A 13,935-nucleotide genomic window follows, 5' to 3' on the forward strand; every position below is an offset into this window, starting at 1 on the left:
CCCCTTGGCCCCCCCAACTTTAAAAGTCTAGCTCCGCCACTGTTTCCATCCACCTCTGCCGTTTCCTCTCTGCTTTCTAGAACTGCTGCTGTAGCAGAAGCGTCCTCGCTTCCTCGTCTACATATTCGTATATTTCCGTCAACGCTCGGAAAAAGACGGAAGTCAGAAAATCGCGTCCGTTTTTTTCCTTGAGAAGAAGAAGCACGGCTGTGTGGATAGTTGTCACACGATTGAAGGGATATGGAGTTACATTTTTAATGGCCTGAGCTGGATTTGAGTTCACTAAATCGGACTGTCAGTCTTACGTTGTGGTGAGAAAAGGTCGGCTTCACTTTCACTGCTCTCTGTGTAGCTAATGGCTAGCCAGATGTAAGCTAAAGGAAGAGCAAACAAGTCAAGGAACCCCTGAACCGAGACGTAGAAAGATTACTCTTCGCTTTAGTTGTGGTTAGTAGATTGGTTTCTGTTTGCTTTGGTTCCAGACTGTGTAAAGAGGCTAACTTGTCTCTCCCTCCTCCCTGTGCTGGCTCTGAGGGGCGGTCTCTCCTCTCTTCCAGCCCCGCAGTCAGAGGTATTTGTCTTGTCATGACAGCCATGGCGAGTATAGAACCTACATCTGAGCTCCAGTCTCGGCTGTCATCCTTGTCCTTTTCATCCTTCCCCGGAGTTACCTCCCATCATTGCGACAGCGAACCGCCGGGCAGGTAACCTGTTGCTCAGAGCTGCTGATGCGTTTTCATCGTTGACTCTATCGTGTTTTTTTTCCCCCTTCCTCTTCTTACTGTAAATCTCTTTACTCCAGTCTGCAGAGTACAAATCTGACGGAGAGCTTTACCCAATCCAGCAATCAAGCCAACATGAATGAGACCAAGGAGGATTTGGCCAAGGCATGCTGCAGAGCTGTCAAAAAGTAACAGTAACATGGAAGTTGAATGTTATTTATTTTTGCTATAATGTGCCATATGCATGTGCACTTTCAGGGTAATGAAGAGGCTCCTGCAGAGCTGGCCCTGGGGGAAGGAGGCGAGGAGAACAACAGTGCTGGGACCTGTCGGCTCTCTGCTGAAATCAAAGGTGAGAACCTGCTGAGTGTGCTGACATGGCTGACGCCTTGTTTATTACAGAACTGATTTCCAATCTGTTTTTTGATAAGCTTTAACCTGCTAATACCAGTTTCTCCCTAAGATTTTCAACCTTGACTTTCCAAAGAGCCATTTTTGCCCTCAGTCCAGCTAAAATAAAAGTTGCTTAGAGCTGCAAATGTTACAAGATAGCATTTAATTGATTCTTTAGGGAATTTGTTGCAGTTTTAAAAATCAAGCTAAGTACCATTCTTGTTCTATTTTAGTTTTAAATTAAACATAACACTTTTACAAACAGAGGAGATATGCATTTTCTCATATAGGATGCCATGGGGAATTATGTAAAAATACAATGACAAGAGAAATGGGTTTAACGAGAATAACTGGTGCTTTTAGTGCTTTTTGTGGAAATTCAATGCATACAATTTTTTATTAAACATGCGTTTGTTATTGCATCTGTATAAAAAAAAGTTAATCATTCAGCCTTCCTGTTGTGCATTATAAGTCATGCTCTCTCTCTCTCGCTTGCAGCCTAAATGACCCTCAAACATATTGCGACAAGTAAACCTGTCGCAATAAGCAATAAATCAATTAATTACATTATAAATTAAAATTTCCACTTGGACAACAATCATCAAAAAGATGCTTTCCTGGTCATATTGTTGAAACATTGTTGAAACTTAGACATTTTGAAAAATGTCTAATGCAGTGTCAATGCAAACATTTGACACCCAATATGAAGTGGTTAGTTTTACAAAAGTACCAAACACCACTTTTGCCCATCTAAGATGAATGATTGATATTTTTTTTATGTAATTTTGGTTGCAAAAACTTCATAATCCATTTTGTTTCAGTTGTTTTATGTATTTTAGACATTTAAAATGTCTTCCATTTTCAGTGTTAAATGTTTTTTGATCTTTGAGAGGCTTTACTTCCATTAATATGCAATTATTATTATTGTTATATCAATTGAAAATGGTCTCAAAATGACAACATTATTGTTTATTCCAATCATTTTTGGGACAAGTTATTGTCCAGCTAAATAACAATTGTGTGGGTCTGTCACAATTGTTATTGTGACAGACCCAACGACATGCCATAGAATCTGTTTCATCTGTATCTAGTCTTCCTGACTTGAATTAAAAAATTTAACTGAGAAAGAAAATTGCTAAATGTTAGCTCTTTTTCCCTCCATAACAACATCCACACTGAAGAGTGTTATTATGTGCTGAAATTGACTCTAGATCAATTCATCCATCTCCTTAGCATTCTCCTTATATGACAACCAAAATTAGTTTGGTTGTCATATAAGGAGGATGGCACAACAATAGAAAAGTAGTAACTGGATTTATGCTTCCCCCCCAAAAACTATTTTAGCAACTTTTATGGTTCTTCTGATTATAATTTTAAACACCTCACTGATACTGAATACCTGAAATTTCTTCCTAGAGTGAATAGTTTCATTTTAATTATAAATATCTCTAAACGGGCAATGCGTAGTGAGCCATATGCTTTAAAATCACCAAATTTGCTCTCCTTAAACTGATGTTTCTTCCCCACCCAGAGGCAGCCCAGATGCCAACCCTGCCGCCTCCAACAACTTGGACATCTGCTGCAGTGAAGGAGCTGAAGGCAAAGCTTCGAACTGAGAAGGACAGCGTTGTGACAGTGTACCGAGGAGACATCATGACGGTCCACGTCCCCACCGTCCCCGAGGCCAAAAAAGTGTGCTGGGAGTTTGCCACAGACGGTTTTGACATTGGCTTTGGCATATATTTTGACTGGACCCCTGTGACGAGCAGATCTATCACGGTGCACATCAGCGAGTCGAGCGATGACGAAGACGAAGAGGAAGAGCTAGAAGGTGAGCTTGAATCCAAGAGTCTATGGGGTAACATGGGATTAAATACATAAAGCCGCATCTTTTTTTACTTTTACAAGTCTGAGAATCATCTGTTGTTCAAGCGTTATAACAATCGATGAGACGCAGGAAAGTTGGAGAAGTTATTGCGACCTGCATTGTAAGCTCAGTACTTCCACATTAAAACAAACGAATATGTTCATGGTTCCTCTCTGAAACATTCGGAACTGAGTTCACATTTTCTACCAGTTCTCATCCATTTATCATTAAACAAAGTTGAAGAAATAAATGTAGGTCATGTTATTCAGCAATTAGCATCCAAAGTTTTGACTCAAAAGTTGCTCATTTAAGCCATGTTTTTAATTGCAAATACTTTTAAACCGCTGCAGGATTAGTGTTCCATAAAACCCGAATGATATTGAGGCAAATTAGCTAGCAAAATGTTCCGCTGCATATTTTTAATACAACATCTGTGCTATTATTCAGCTATGCTTGCCTGTTTGATGGACTGAGAGGAAAATTAGAAGTGACACAATGCAGCTGCACCTTCTCCAGCACATTAACGATAAAACCGGGTGCAAAACAAACAACAAAAAAAGCCAAATTAAAAAACGCTGTTTAATTTAGTGGTTGAGATGGTTAGCTTATTAATCCTCAGTTGATACTCTTAGATTTTAAGTAAAGCTGAAAGTATTATTGCGTAGCTTAAGTGCAAAGACTTTGCGGTTTGCAGCATCTGAACTATATGTCTGTGCTGCCTCCGTTAGTGCATACACACAAGCATTCAGTCTTTGTTATGAAGGTGAAAAGCAGTTGCTATTGGTTAATTTCTGCATAAAATATTAAATAATTTGCCCCATTGTTATTGTGATGTCATGTGTTTATTGTTGTTTTTTTGTTGAAGTACAGACTTTGGCAAAAAATCTATTATAAACAGTAAATTTAGAAATTTTCAGCTAAGTATTGTTACTTCACAAACCATTTAAAAAGGTTCACTTTCTGAATTTTGTTTTCAGTGTAGCACAAGTATAAGAAGCTGATGGATTTTGTCAGGGTGTGGTTTCCAATTGTATATCCAAAACAGGTTTTTGTTTTCATGTTATGCCTATGACTTTTTTCCAGTCAGAAATATTTAAAACGCCATGATTTATATTTTCTGTGAGCAAGGAAAACATGTAGAAGCCTGCTGTCGGTGCTCAGCAACAGCAGTTCCTTTCTATATCATCAGAAAGTGTATTAGAGAAATTCTTATTAGTCTTGAAACAAAAGTTCGTGGTTTTTTTTTTTAAATGTTGTTGATACTGGCAACAAGCTGTTGCCCAAGTGTGAGGCAGCATGTTGACATTTTGGTTTACGTGGTGTGTGTGTGGCAGGGCCTCTCGGCAACGACGACGTCGAGAGAGGCTCCAAAAGCCAGACCAACTCGAACCTGGCGGAAATCCTGCCTGTCTACCGCCAGGACAGCCATCTGTCCGTCCAGGGTGGGAGCCACGACTTCCCAGGTGAAGGCACGTACCTCCTAAAGTTTGACAACTCCTACTCCCTTTGGAGGAACAAAACTCTCTACTACAGGGTGTATTACAGTGCCTGAGACGCCAGCTCTGTTGCTCACGAATGTATAAATTACTGAATATTACTCCTAAGAACAATGAACTATTTTCTTTGATTTCAGACATGGAATAAACAAAGATATATAATTTAAGAAATAAATGCAGGCACATCAATTTTATATTTGCTTGTCAGGTTAAATGGGTTTCAGTGCATCATGTGTGTCAGTGTCCTGTTTGAATATAATCAGAGAAGCCTTGCGTTTGTCATGTGCCATATCCCCTCTGTGCTGTTTGGTCAAGTGCCCGTCATAAACCAAATATTGTCTTTACCTGTTACATTTCTATGGTAGCAGCGATCAGGGAGAACCTGCACAGTGTGTGTTTCTCCAGGCCACGTCCTTAATCAGCAGTGCTCTGAAGACATTATTTTCACGTGTTATGTATGCACCTTTCTTTTCTTTTTCTCTGTTGCACCGTTGTCTGTTGTGATAATCATTCAGCTTTGTTGTGTATTTTTTTTTCTTTTTTCATTGAATCTAATCATGTGAAAATTCAGGACTTAATATATGTTCTCTACTGGTTTGGTGGGTGTGTTGAAGGAAGAGTTTAGGTTGCCGTACTGAAGTCACAGTTTTTATGGCGCATATAAAAGCCCTCATCAAATATCGCTCTAGATTCAATATTTACCTTTGCTTTGCCAGTGTTTTAATGATCTGTTTTAAACGTAGAGGCCAGTTGCAGTGTTTCATCCACATGTGTTTTGCAAGTGAAGATCACTGTGCTTATTTTTTGATGTTCTTCGTGTGTTGGACCACCTTTTTCTTGTAAAGCTGACACTTTATCACTTTCACACATGCGCATTTTCCCAAAGAAGTCACAGATTTGGCTGCTAATGTCGTATGCAATCTGAAGCAACTGTTTTCAAGCCGTTTGCTGCCCCATACCTTCACTTTAAAGTATACTATTTGTTCCTGAAATTTATATTCCACAATAAAGAGAAGATTGTCTAATTGTCTGTGTCGTTAATTGGATGGAAGGGGAGATATAAAAGTAGGTGTTGGTTCCAAAACGATTACCCTGTAAATACGCTCGTTTAGTTTGCCGCATTTTATACCAGTCTCACAGCAGAGCCAGGATTAGCAGGTACCTCAGTGTGTTCCCTTGTGTTTCTATTAAATTGCAGCATTAGGGGATTGATGTAATTGTTACGGAGGTGCTGATGTAACCTGGTTTTATTTTAAGAGCTCCCCGAAGGCCAGCCACAGTCCTACAGTAACTTAGCTTCTAAAAGGCAGTAAGACAACAGCGTTTTAGTTCCCTTGGTGTGGTAAAACTCCTCTGCAAAATGTTTCGATGAATTATGATTTTAAAACTCGATGGGAGAAAGCTAGTGCTGCATTATGAAAGCCTGTTTTCACAATGTTTTGACATGGCTCAAAGCGGTGACATAGGGAAACATCTTCAACTTCTTAAAATGATAGAAAATGCAAATATATTTGCTTTACAGGTTTTTTCAGTTGCAGGCTTTTTCTTGTCACATTTAATGTTTCAGATTATCAGGTTTTAAACAACAAAGACAACCTGAGTAAATATGAAATTCAGTTTTTAAATTATGATTTCACTTATTAAAGAGGAAAAAAAATTACCTAAACTAATATATCCCTGTCATAGATTAACTGTGATTAACCACATTTTCTAGTTCAATTTTACTAGTCAGCTTGACTAATCGAATCAGATCACTTAAATAATACAAATATTTGAAGAAATGATGAAAACCAGCAAGACAATTATCCAAAGAACAACAGCTGGTCCACCTCTGCTGAAATGTTTGGTGTAAGTTTATTGAGATGCTGCAGCATGACTGTAAACGGGCTTAGAGCGATGTGAAAAACTCATTACCATTTGGTGTCAGTTGTTGCCGCTAAACATAGAACCTCTAGTGATCAGTTTTAGGGGCTATTGCATTTTAGAAAGAGTGTCATGCTTGTTTGGAAAGATGTTTTCTCTTAATAAATAAAATAATTATTTTAAAACTGCATTTTGTATTTACTCTGGTTACATGTGTCTGATATTATTTTTAGGGTGATCTGGAGTATTTAACTGGTTGTTCAACTCTTCTTCTACACTGGACAAAATATTGGATAAATATTTTACCCAGTGTAGCAACATTTCTTAATATTCATGAAGAGCTTTTTTCCCCCTGTCTTTTAAATGGCCACTCTCTTTATAGACTATTTTTAAATAATTTTCATATTCACTCATATTTAGTGGAATCTCAGTCAGCATCTCAATAAATGTAGTGGATCTTATTTAATCTAAAACTTGTAGATTAAAAATATAATTTAAAAAATGCATTGTTTTATTTATTGATTTGGTTGCATGTTCTCTTCATTGGGTTATAAAATCTTAAGATTTTGTTCTTTTTCCAAAATTTTGGAGCTTATCTTACAATTGTTTTTAACCCTTTTTTTTACTCATTTTGCCCTACGATTTACGTGCAAATACATAAAAATAAGTAAATTATGCTGTGATTATTGATTGATTTGTCTCTGTTGCTTCTTCATCAGCATTTAAAAACTACTATATAATTTCACAATTGACTATATATTAACATTTATTATCTGCATGGCTGTCAGGTTTCATATTTTCACAAGATGACGGTTGTCTTAAATCTTTAAACAATCTTCGCACGCGGGCTGACTTTGGGTTGATTGATCTTCAGTACCACGTGCGTTTCTTCTCGAGACGCCGCAGCGGCGCAGCTCCCAGTTTCACCTCTTCTGTTTAAACTTTAATAACGTCCAGGCAAAATGGGGAAACTGAATTTTTATGTTCTTTGGTCCCTGCGTGATGCTCCTCGACAGTTTAGTAGGTATGTATTTCGTTTTTCAAGCTAGCACTGAGAGCTTTTTCCTGTCGAGCATTCAATAAGTATGTGCGTATCCGCAGCAAATCTAACAGAAGTCGCTTCCAAGTCCACATCCCGTTGCCTCTCCCCAAACAGCTGGTCATCTTCGGGTTTGGAGACTGGTCGTGCAAAGACACAACATTGTCTGCAGAGGTGGTTGTCAGTGAGGACGTCCAGCCACAGAACATAGGGACTCTGTCCCCACAGATAAAGTACAGTAAGAGTGGATGAAAAGATTAAATGAATGGTTTCTGGGGTGGAAATGCTCAGTTGGTCTCCTTTCCTCTCAGGTGTTTGACGTGGGAAGGTGACTGGAGCGATGACATCATCACAGTGGCTGAAGAGAGAGGCAGGAAAGGAGTGTATGGGAAGATTGTGCTGAAGGCCTGTGGAGAGGTAGGAGAGCCTCATTTCTCAGTAAAGCAGTATGGGGTTCCATTTGTACTTACACAAATATTTCTAGCAAATTTAGAACCCAGTGAAACAGAGATTTGAATAAAACTTGCAGAGGAAAGCTGTGCAAACGTTTTATTTGGAGTCCCAAAGCCTCATAAATGGCTTTGTAATGCTTTCCAAATGGCAAGACTTTCATATTCTTTTATTTTCTCTTTTGATTGAAGGAAGGATTTTTTTTATTTATTTCATTAGCCTTCTTCTTCTTGGACCATTTATATAATTTGTTGATTCTACAATTTAGACCTGATGCAAATTTCCTGCCCAAAAAGTGGAAGTTGTAAAGTAAAGTTTGTTTAAAATAACCAAACAGCATACCATGAATTTTATTCCGATTTGTTTCGGTCATTTTTAATCCAACAATAAAAAACATACCAAAAATAAATAAAAGGAAATGAATACAGGAATGGATAAACACTTAAATTCCTGAGAATGCCAAGAACACAAAGTGTAGACTGACACTGCAGATCAGATTGTGGGCGTTTAATATTGGGCAGGAGTGATTGTGTTGTTTCTCTTGCCACAGGATAACATCAGTGTCAGCAGCACCCCTTTGGCCCGGAAACGCTTGATCTCAGAACAATGCAGTGTGGCTGATCTCTCCAGCTCAATACAAGAAACTCTTGAAACTGAAACGGTGAGACAACTTTACCTCTCTTTTAGAGATGGGCGATTATGGTTTAAAAATAAAGCAGATTTTTGTCAGACCAGGTGTGAAAATGTTTTTTTTATGACATTTTTATTTTAGTTTTTTTTCTTGTTTCAGAAAGTGGCTTTTATCTCAATCATCTCTTCTGGGAGTTGTGAAATTGAGTATGAAGGCCAGAAGAACATTGTAATAGTAAAGAAAAATGCTATTTTGCCAGAAAAAAATCTTAAAATATATATTTTTTAAAATTACAATTTAATATTTCTGCTACTGCTAATAATTTGATGCTTATGTATTTAAATATGAGTTATTTCTACTAAGTATTAAGTATCATCTGTAAAACTAACAAAGTACAACTTAACAAAATGCTCAACATTCCTAATTTAAATTTTTAGTTTTTGTGTTGGGGTTCTCATAAAAACACTACTCTATTCTCCTAATATTACAGATTTAATCTGGTAAAATGACTACTTTAATCTTATGATTTAAAAAAAAGAAATTGTAGCCTGAGCCTAATATTCCATCAGAGTGAAAAGTACAAATAAATTAGCTTTAACACGCTTGTCAAACAAGATGGCCGCTTTGGGTGTGCTGACACCACTCTGAACTACGGAAACTTGAGTGCATTGGTGGGGAAAATAAATCCATATCATCCACAAATTAAATCTTCAAAAAATCTATTAATTGGCCATCCTGTCTTTTTTGGAAATGTGTCACAGTTGTTAATCTCATCCAAAATCTTTGCAGATGATCTCAGAGTCCTCACACATGAGCCACAGTGTTTGCTATTCTAAGTTCCCAGTGATTAAAGTTGAGACCAGCGACTTTCCTTGCCCTGCAGCTCGGCCTTTGGTAAGTGTGTTGGAGTCATTACTGTTAATATCCAAATAAATGTAATGTCTGGAATGTGCTCTGTGCAACTGAAAGGATAAGACACCCAGGCGTACTGTCGTTAATCGGCGAGCCCGCCCGACGTGGAGCTCAGATGGAACAGACAGTCTCGCAGAGGACACGGACAAAACTTTCACTTCCAAGAGGAGGAAACTGTGCAGCGTTAGCATCCGGGAGAAAATAACTGAGCAGATTAGAAACGAAAGCAGGGAAGGTGGGAATAGCAAACATTACCTGTGAAGTCAAAACTGTGTGCACAGAAACTGTGTTCATGGAAGCTGTGATTAGTTTCAGCATGTCCATCAAAGCGCTGGAGCCACGCTATGTGTCTGAGTGACCCAGATACGGCTGTCCTCATCGGAGGGGAAACTTCGAATCAGAACTACTGTGAGGACTCGCTGTGGAAGCTTGAGTTGGGTCAGTGGAGTTTGCTGATATGCAAGAACTTGAAAAATTATTCATTTTTTAATGTTACAACTACAAACTGCAAAGTACATGGTTTGGATATTATGGACCAAATAGTGCATTATGGGGAGTTTGAAGAATGCTGACAATTAAAAAAGGTTATTATGTATTTTGGCTGAATAAAGGGGTGTCTGTAGATCAATTTCCAAGACTTAAGTTTGACATATTTCTGAACTTTTAATTGTCCATTCTCAAATATAAAATGCTTTTATCCATCATAGCTCTGGCTGTATATTTGGGGTTGTCCTGCAACAACTTTTGCACTTTTATCAAGTCTTTCGTAGCTTCTAAATTTCAATTATGGGTATCGGAGGAAAGGGGGCTAACTCTGAATGCAAATAATACTTTTAAAATTATTATTTTTGGATTAAAAAGGAAACCCCGTTTTCCTCTTTAGTAATAGGCAACTTTGTGTTGGTCTATCACATAAACTCTCAACAGAATACATAGAATCTGTTTCTGTGATGTGCAAGATGCTGCATTAATTTAGTATTCCTACAAAATATATCAGAACGATACATTTTGTAGTGCTAAACCAGACATTCCTGAAGGGTTTTCTTGTTTTTAATTCGGCATTTTGTTTACATCTGTTCAGACAGTGACTTCTGGTTCCCAATGAACTCTTCTGCTTCTGGACCCGTGCCTCCATGTGCCCGAGGACACACAGCGACCTTTGACCCAGACTCTAAGGCAGTCTTTGTGTACGGTGGCCTGAGGGAGAGTCAGCGCTACAGCGAGCTGTACATCCTTAATACTCTGACCTGGAAGTGGAGGCTTGTCACTGTAGGTTTGTTCGAGAATCACCGCTCCTGGACGAAGCCCATTCAGGTGTATTATTTAGTACAGACATTTGAGGAAAACAATATATGTTTTTATCCAGTTCAAGATTTTATATATTGAAAGTTGGGTGTCATAAGAAAAAAATGGTCATCATAAAACTACATTACTGCTGCTTGATAGTTTTCATATTGGATGCTTTGACTTTTGTCTATTTTTAATGCCTTCCAGTTTTGTTTGTACTTGCATTGAACATTTCTCATTGTAGCTTTCTGTTAAACATCTTTGTGCTGAAAAAGCTTTAAAGTAGTTGTGTAACGTTTGCATTCATTATAAATCAGTCTGGCTAAACTATGCTGGAATAATTCATTTACGTTATTGGATGTATAAAAATATGTAATCCAATATTATACTTTTCAGATTAATGTATAGTTATATCCTGTACTTGATTAATCTAATATATTTACTGTGTTTAGGTTTCATATCAACAGCACTTTTATTTGTGCAAAAAAATTAAATATGTAAAATATTCTCAAAAAGATTTTGGTTACAAATTTCTCCAGTAATAGTATTAACTGTATGTGATTACTAAAATGTAGTCCCTTACAGAAGTACACTTTTTAAAATCATTTTTGTAAATTTCTTTCTCAAGGCAAAGGGGAAAGTGCCAGCTTTATCATACCATTCAGCAGTTTTCTACCAGAAAGAACTTTTTGTCTTCGGAGGAGTTCAGCCAAGCAACGGACTGGGAGATAAATGCAGCAAGGCTCTTTACATCTTCAGCCCAGAATATGAGCTCTGGTACCAGCCCATTGTGGAGGGAGACAAGCCTCTGCCTCGCTTTGGGTCAGTCTGCTTTGTAAAATAGAGTAATTGTGTTTAAAATATTTTGCAATACTGACCCAGGACTTAATGTTCAGGCACTCAGCTACGCTTCTTGGACAGAAACTGGTCATTTTTGGAGGACAAATGACTGCTGCCTACTTAAATGATCTTCATGTTTTAGATCTGGGTAAGCAGCCTGCTTCGATGCAGTCAGTAACAACTTTAAGCTCCAGTCTGCTCTGATGTTTGTGTTTTCTCTCTGAGTGAAGGACTGATGGAGTACACAGCTGTGAAAAGTGCGAACATGCCACCGTTGCCTCGAGGGTGAGTACAGAACAAATCGACCTTGATAAATGTCATCGATGAAGCCATCTGCTTCCAGAATATATATATTTTGGATGTCTTAAATCATCCCATCAAACCAAGCTGAAAATAAAATGGTTGAAGATGCAGATGAAACCCTCTCACATGTAAATGATCAGGTTTCATGCAGCAGCTCCAGTGTTGGATAACAGGATTTTGATCAGTGGGGGCTGCAGTGCAATTGGAGCTCTGCAGGATGTGCATGTCTTCAACACTGGTGAGTGCTAATACTTTGCAATGTGCAAGCCTTTGTAGGAAAATAAAATGATGCTGATTTGTAGTAATTTGTTCAGTAAGAAAGATTTTCTGCTTTGCTTCCCCCTGTTTAGACACCAGCATGTGGAGTTCAGTGGCATGTCCCCTGCTTTGCTCTAAACCCCGTGCAGGACACAGCATGATAAATTTACAAACTGAGCAAGGTGAAAACGGAAATATCAAGTGCACAGTGCTGGTCTTTGGTGGGTCTGACTGCTCTGGTTCCTTCTACAACGACACACAAAAGTTTCGCCTTGAAATCACTGGTGACAAATGATTATATCCATGCAGTCGCAGACAACTGATGTGAAAGAAAAGTATTTTGCTTTATTCTAGTTTTAAAATCATACATAATGTCACCTCAAATTATGTATCAGTAATACGATGTATGCACTAATACCTGAAGTTTTGCACTTTGAATAACAAATCTTGAATTTGCATGATTTGGACATTACAAATCTGTGAGTTATTGTGTGTTGGTAAAACATTTTTACATAGTGCTGTGGAATATTTTATTAGTTTCATTGTTTAATGCTGATTAAATAAAAACACTTGTTTAAAGTACTTTAACAATGCCACACTGTCATCATTTCATGCTTGAAGATCAGCAGGTGTGTCTGGTTGGCGAGATGGATGGCTCAGTTTGAAAGCTTCAATCTCAGCCAAGGTCTCATTCAGCCTTTTGATGGTTGGATACTGGCCTACGTCCACTTTAAACCTGCAGAAATAAAAAAACTTGTCATTTTTGTTGAATTAAATGTTTGTGTTCAGCAGGGACTGGACATGCATTACTCACAAAGTTCAGCTTTCAGGGGAAATTTATGGAAAAGTAGAAAGTTCACTCTACAAGAATATTATATTATGAAAAGACATTAAGCAGAAGCATGCAATGGTTTCTATGGATTTCAGGAACGCCGGTCGCTCGATTTTTCATCTGAAACCAGTTTTTTTTAGCAGCAGTTCCCTATTGATGCACAGTGCTGTTATGCTTTTCTGTTTCTCTTTCTGTTGCAATCTGCTGATGACATTGAGCAACGTAAGAACATCCTGTTTGAAGCTTTGCAATGGTGAGGTCCTGTTTATCAGTGGTTTGGCATTGTCTTGATCTCATGATGCCAACATTTGATTGTACCAGGAAATGTATAGATAGATTAATGGATCAAACACCTTTTGTGAATTTTGCTGTTAGTGTCATTGTTGAACAGCAAGTTATGCAAGAAGTACTGAAACTGCACAGTTGGACATGTGCATTCATAAGTTCATTTTGTGAGCAGCGTTAAGTCCTTTGCAAAATTACTTACTTCGTCCTGTTTAAATTAGAAACTTGCAAGGATTTTTTTTTTTTTATTACTATGTGCAAAACGCTGTCCATTATCCAATGATTGAGCAGTACCCTGTAGATGTTCAAAGCTTGAAATATTTAATAACCTAACTCAGCTTTTAAATTTAGGTAATATAATAATCACTAATTTCCTTCTTTATATTCATCTTTCACAAAGAAGCAGACTGTCTTAATGTGACTGGTGAAATGTTTACTCACCTCTCGGCATTGTAGACTTGTGGGATTAAACAAATATCTGCCATGGAAATCTAAAATGAAAGTGATGAACAAAATGTAAATTATTGGCTGTATTTAATCTTTTTTTCACTTTTGATCTGATAGTCATATTCTTACCTCATCGCCTACACAGTATTTTCCTGCAGTCTGCTTCAGAATTGGTTCTAAAGCTGTAGGAAATCAAAAACGCCAATATACAGTGGGGAAAATAAGTATTTAGTCAGTCACCAATTGTGCAAGTTCTCCCACTTAAAAAGATGAGAGAGGCCTGTAATTGACATCATAGGTAGACCTCAAC

At 37.8% G+C, this 13,935-nt stretch overlaps 3 protein-coding genes across 8 annotated transcripts in view; 2 read left to right on the plus strand and 1 right to left on the minus strand.

The window, feature by feature from the left end:
- Positions 1-70: 70 nt before the first annotated feature.
- Positions 71-6,529, plus strand: tmed8 (transmembrane p24 trafficking protein 8). Of its 2 annotated transcripts, none has more exons than XM_008400228.2 (6): positions 71-447; positions 558-704; positions 803-887; positions 981-1,074; positions 2,647-2,946; positions 4,317-6,529. In XM_008400228.2, the coding sequence occupies exons 2-6, from the start codon at positions 586-588 to the stop codon at positions 4,532-4,534; spliced, it is 816 nt and encodes a 271-aa protein (XP_008398450.1). In that variant the 5' UTR covers positions 71-447; positions 558-585; the 3' UTR covers positions 4,535-6,529. The 2 variants fall into 2 exon arrangements, with proteins under 2 accessions (XP_008398450.1, XP_008398451.1); XM_008400229.2 differs by having other exon boundaries at positions 71-311.
- Positions 6,530-7,032: 503 nt separating this feature from the next.
- Positions 7,033-12,373, plus strand: LOC103459027 (acyl-CoA-binding domain-containing protein 5). Of its 4 annotated transcripts, none has more exons than XM_008400222.2 (13): positions 7,033-7,365; positions 7,443-7,613; positions 7,692-7,797; positions 8,381-8,491; positions 9,251-9,355; positions 9,431-9,608; positions 9,683-9,811; positions 10,455-10,687; positions 11,289-11,482; positions 11,557-11,648; positions 11,695-11,785; positions 11,944-12,041; positions 12,154-12,373. In XM_008400222.2, the coding sequence occupies exons 1-13, from the start codon at positions 7,304-7,306 to the stop codon at positions 12,354-12,356; spliced, it is 1,773 nt and encodes a 590-aa protein (XP_008398444.1). In that variant the 5' UTR covers positions 7,033-7,303; the 3' UTR covers positions 12,357-12,373. The 4 variants fall into 4 exon arrangements, with proteins under 4 accessions (XP_008398444.1, XP_008398446.1, XP_008398445.1 ...); XM_008400224.2 differs by having other exon boundaries at positions 7,034-7,365; positions 10,455-10,642; XM_008400223.2 differs by having other exon boundaries at positions 7,035-7,365; positions 11,731-11,785.
- A 13-nt stretch (positions 12,374-12,386) lies between these two features.
- Positions 12,387-13,935, minus strand: part of gstz1 (glutathione S-transferase zeta 1) — a 6,259-nt gene continuing 4,710 nt past the window's right edge. For both annotated transcript variants that reach the window (XM_008400226.2, XM_008400227.2), the window contains exons 7-9: positions 13,755-13,807; positions 13,620-13,669; positions 12,387-12,797 (exon numbers count right to left, since the gene is read on the minus strand). In XM_008400226.2, the coding sequence (XP_008398448.1) occupies positions 12,671-12,797; positions 13,620-13,669; positions 13,755-13,807 (230 nt within the window). In that variant the 3' untranslated portion in view covers positions 12,387-12,670. The remainder of the gene's footprint in view (positions 12,798-13,619; positions 13,670-13,754; positions 13,808-13,935) is intronic.

This window comes from Poecilia reticulata, linkage group LG22, assembly GCF_000633615.1.
Source record: "Poecilia reticulata strain Guanapo linkage group LG22, Guppy_female_1.0+MT, whole genome shotgun sequence".
Classification (NCBI taxonomy): Eukaryota; Metazoa; Chordata; class Actinopteri; order Cyprinodontiformes; family Poeciliidae; genus Poecilia; species Poecilia reticulata.

What these genes read in the sequence shown, in the direction of transcription:
- tmed8 (XM_008400228.2), top strand. Translation starts at nt 586, where the DNA reads ATGACAGCCATGGCGAGTATAGAACCTACATCTGAGCTCCAGTCTCGG. An exon ending in GACAGCGAACCGCCGGGCAG is followed by an intron (nt 705 to 802) that starts GTAACCTGTTGC and finishes TCTTTACTCCAG; the next exon opens with TCTGCAGAGTACAAATCTGA. An exon ending in CGAAGAGGAAGAGCTAGAAG is followed by an intron (nt 2,947 to 4,316) that starts GTGAGCTTGAAT and finishes TGTGTGTGGCAG; the next exon opens with GGCCTCTCGGCAACGACGAC.
- LOC103459027 (XM_008400222.2), top strand. Translation starts at nt 7,304, where the DNA reads ATGGGGAAACTGAATTTTTATGTTCTTTGGTCCCTGCGTGATGCTCCT. An exon ending in AAACTCTTGAAACTGAAACG is followed by an intron (nt 8,492 to 9,250) that starts GTGAGACAACTT and finishes AAATCTTTGCAG; the next exon opens with ATGATCTCAGAGTCCTCACA. An exon ending in TCTTCATGTTTTAGATCTGG is followed by an intron (nt 11,649 to 11,694) that starts GTAAGCAGCCTG and finishes TTTAAGCTCCAG; the next exon opens with TCTGCTCTGATGTTTGTGTT.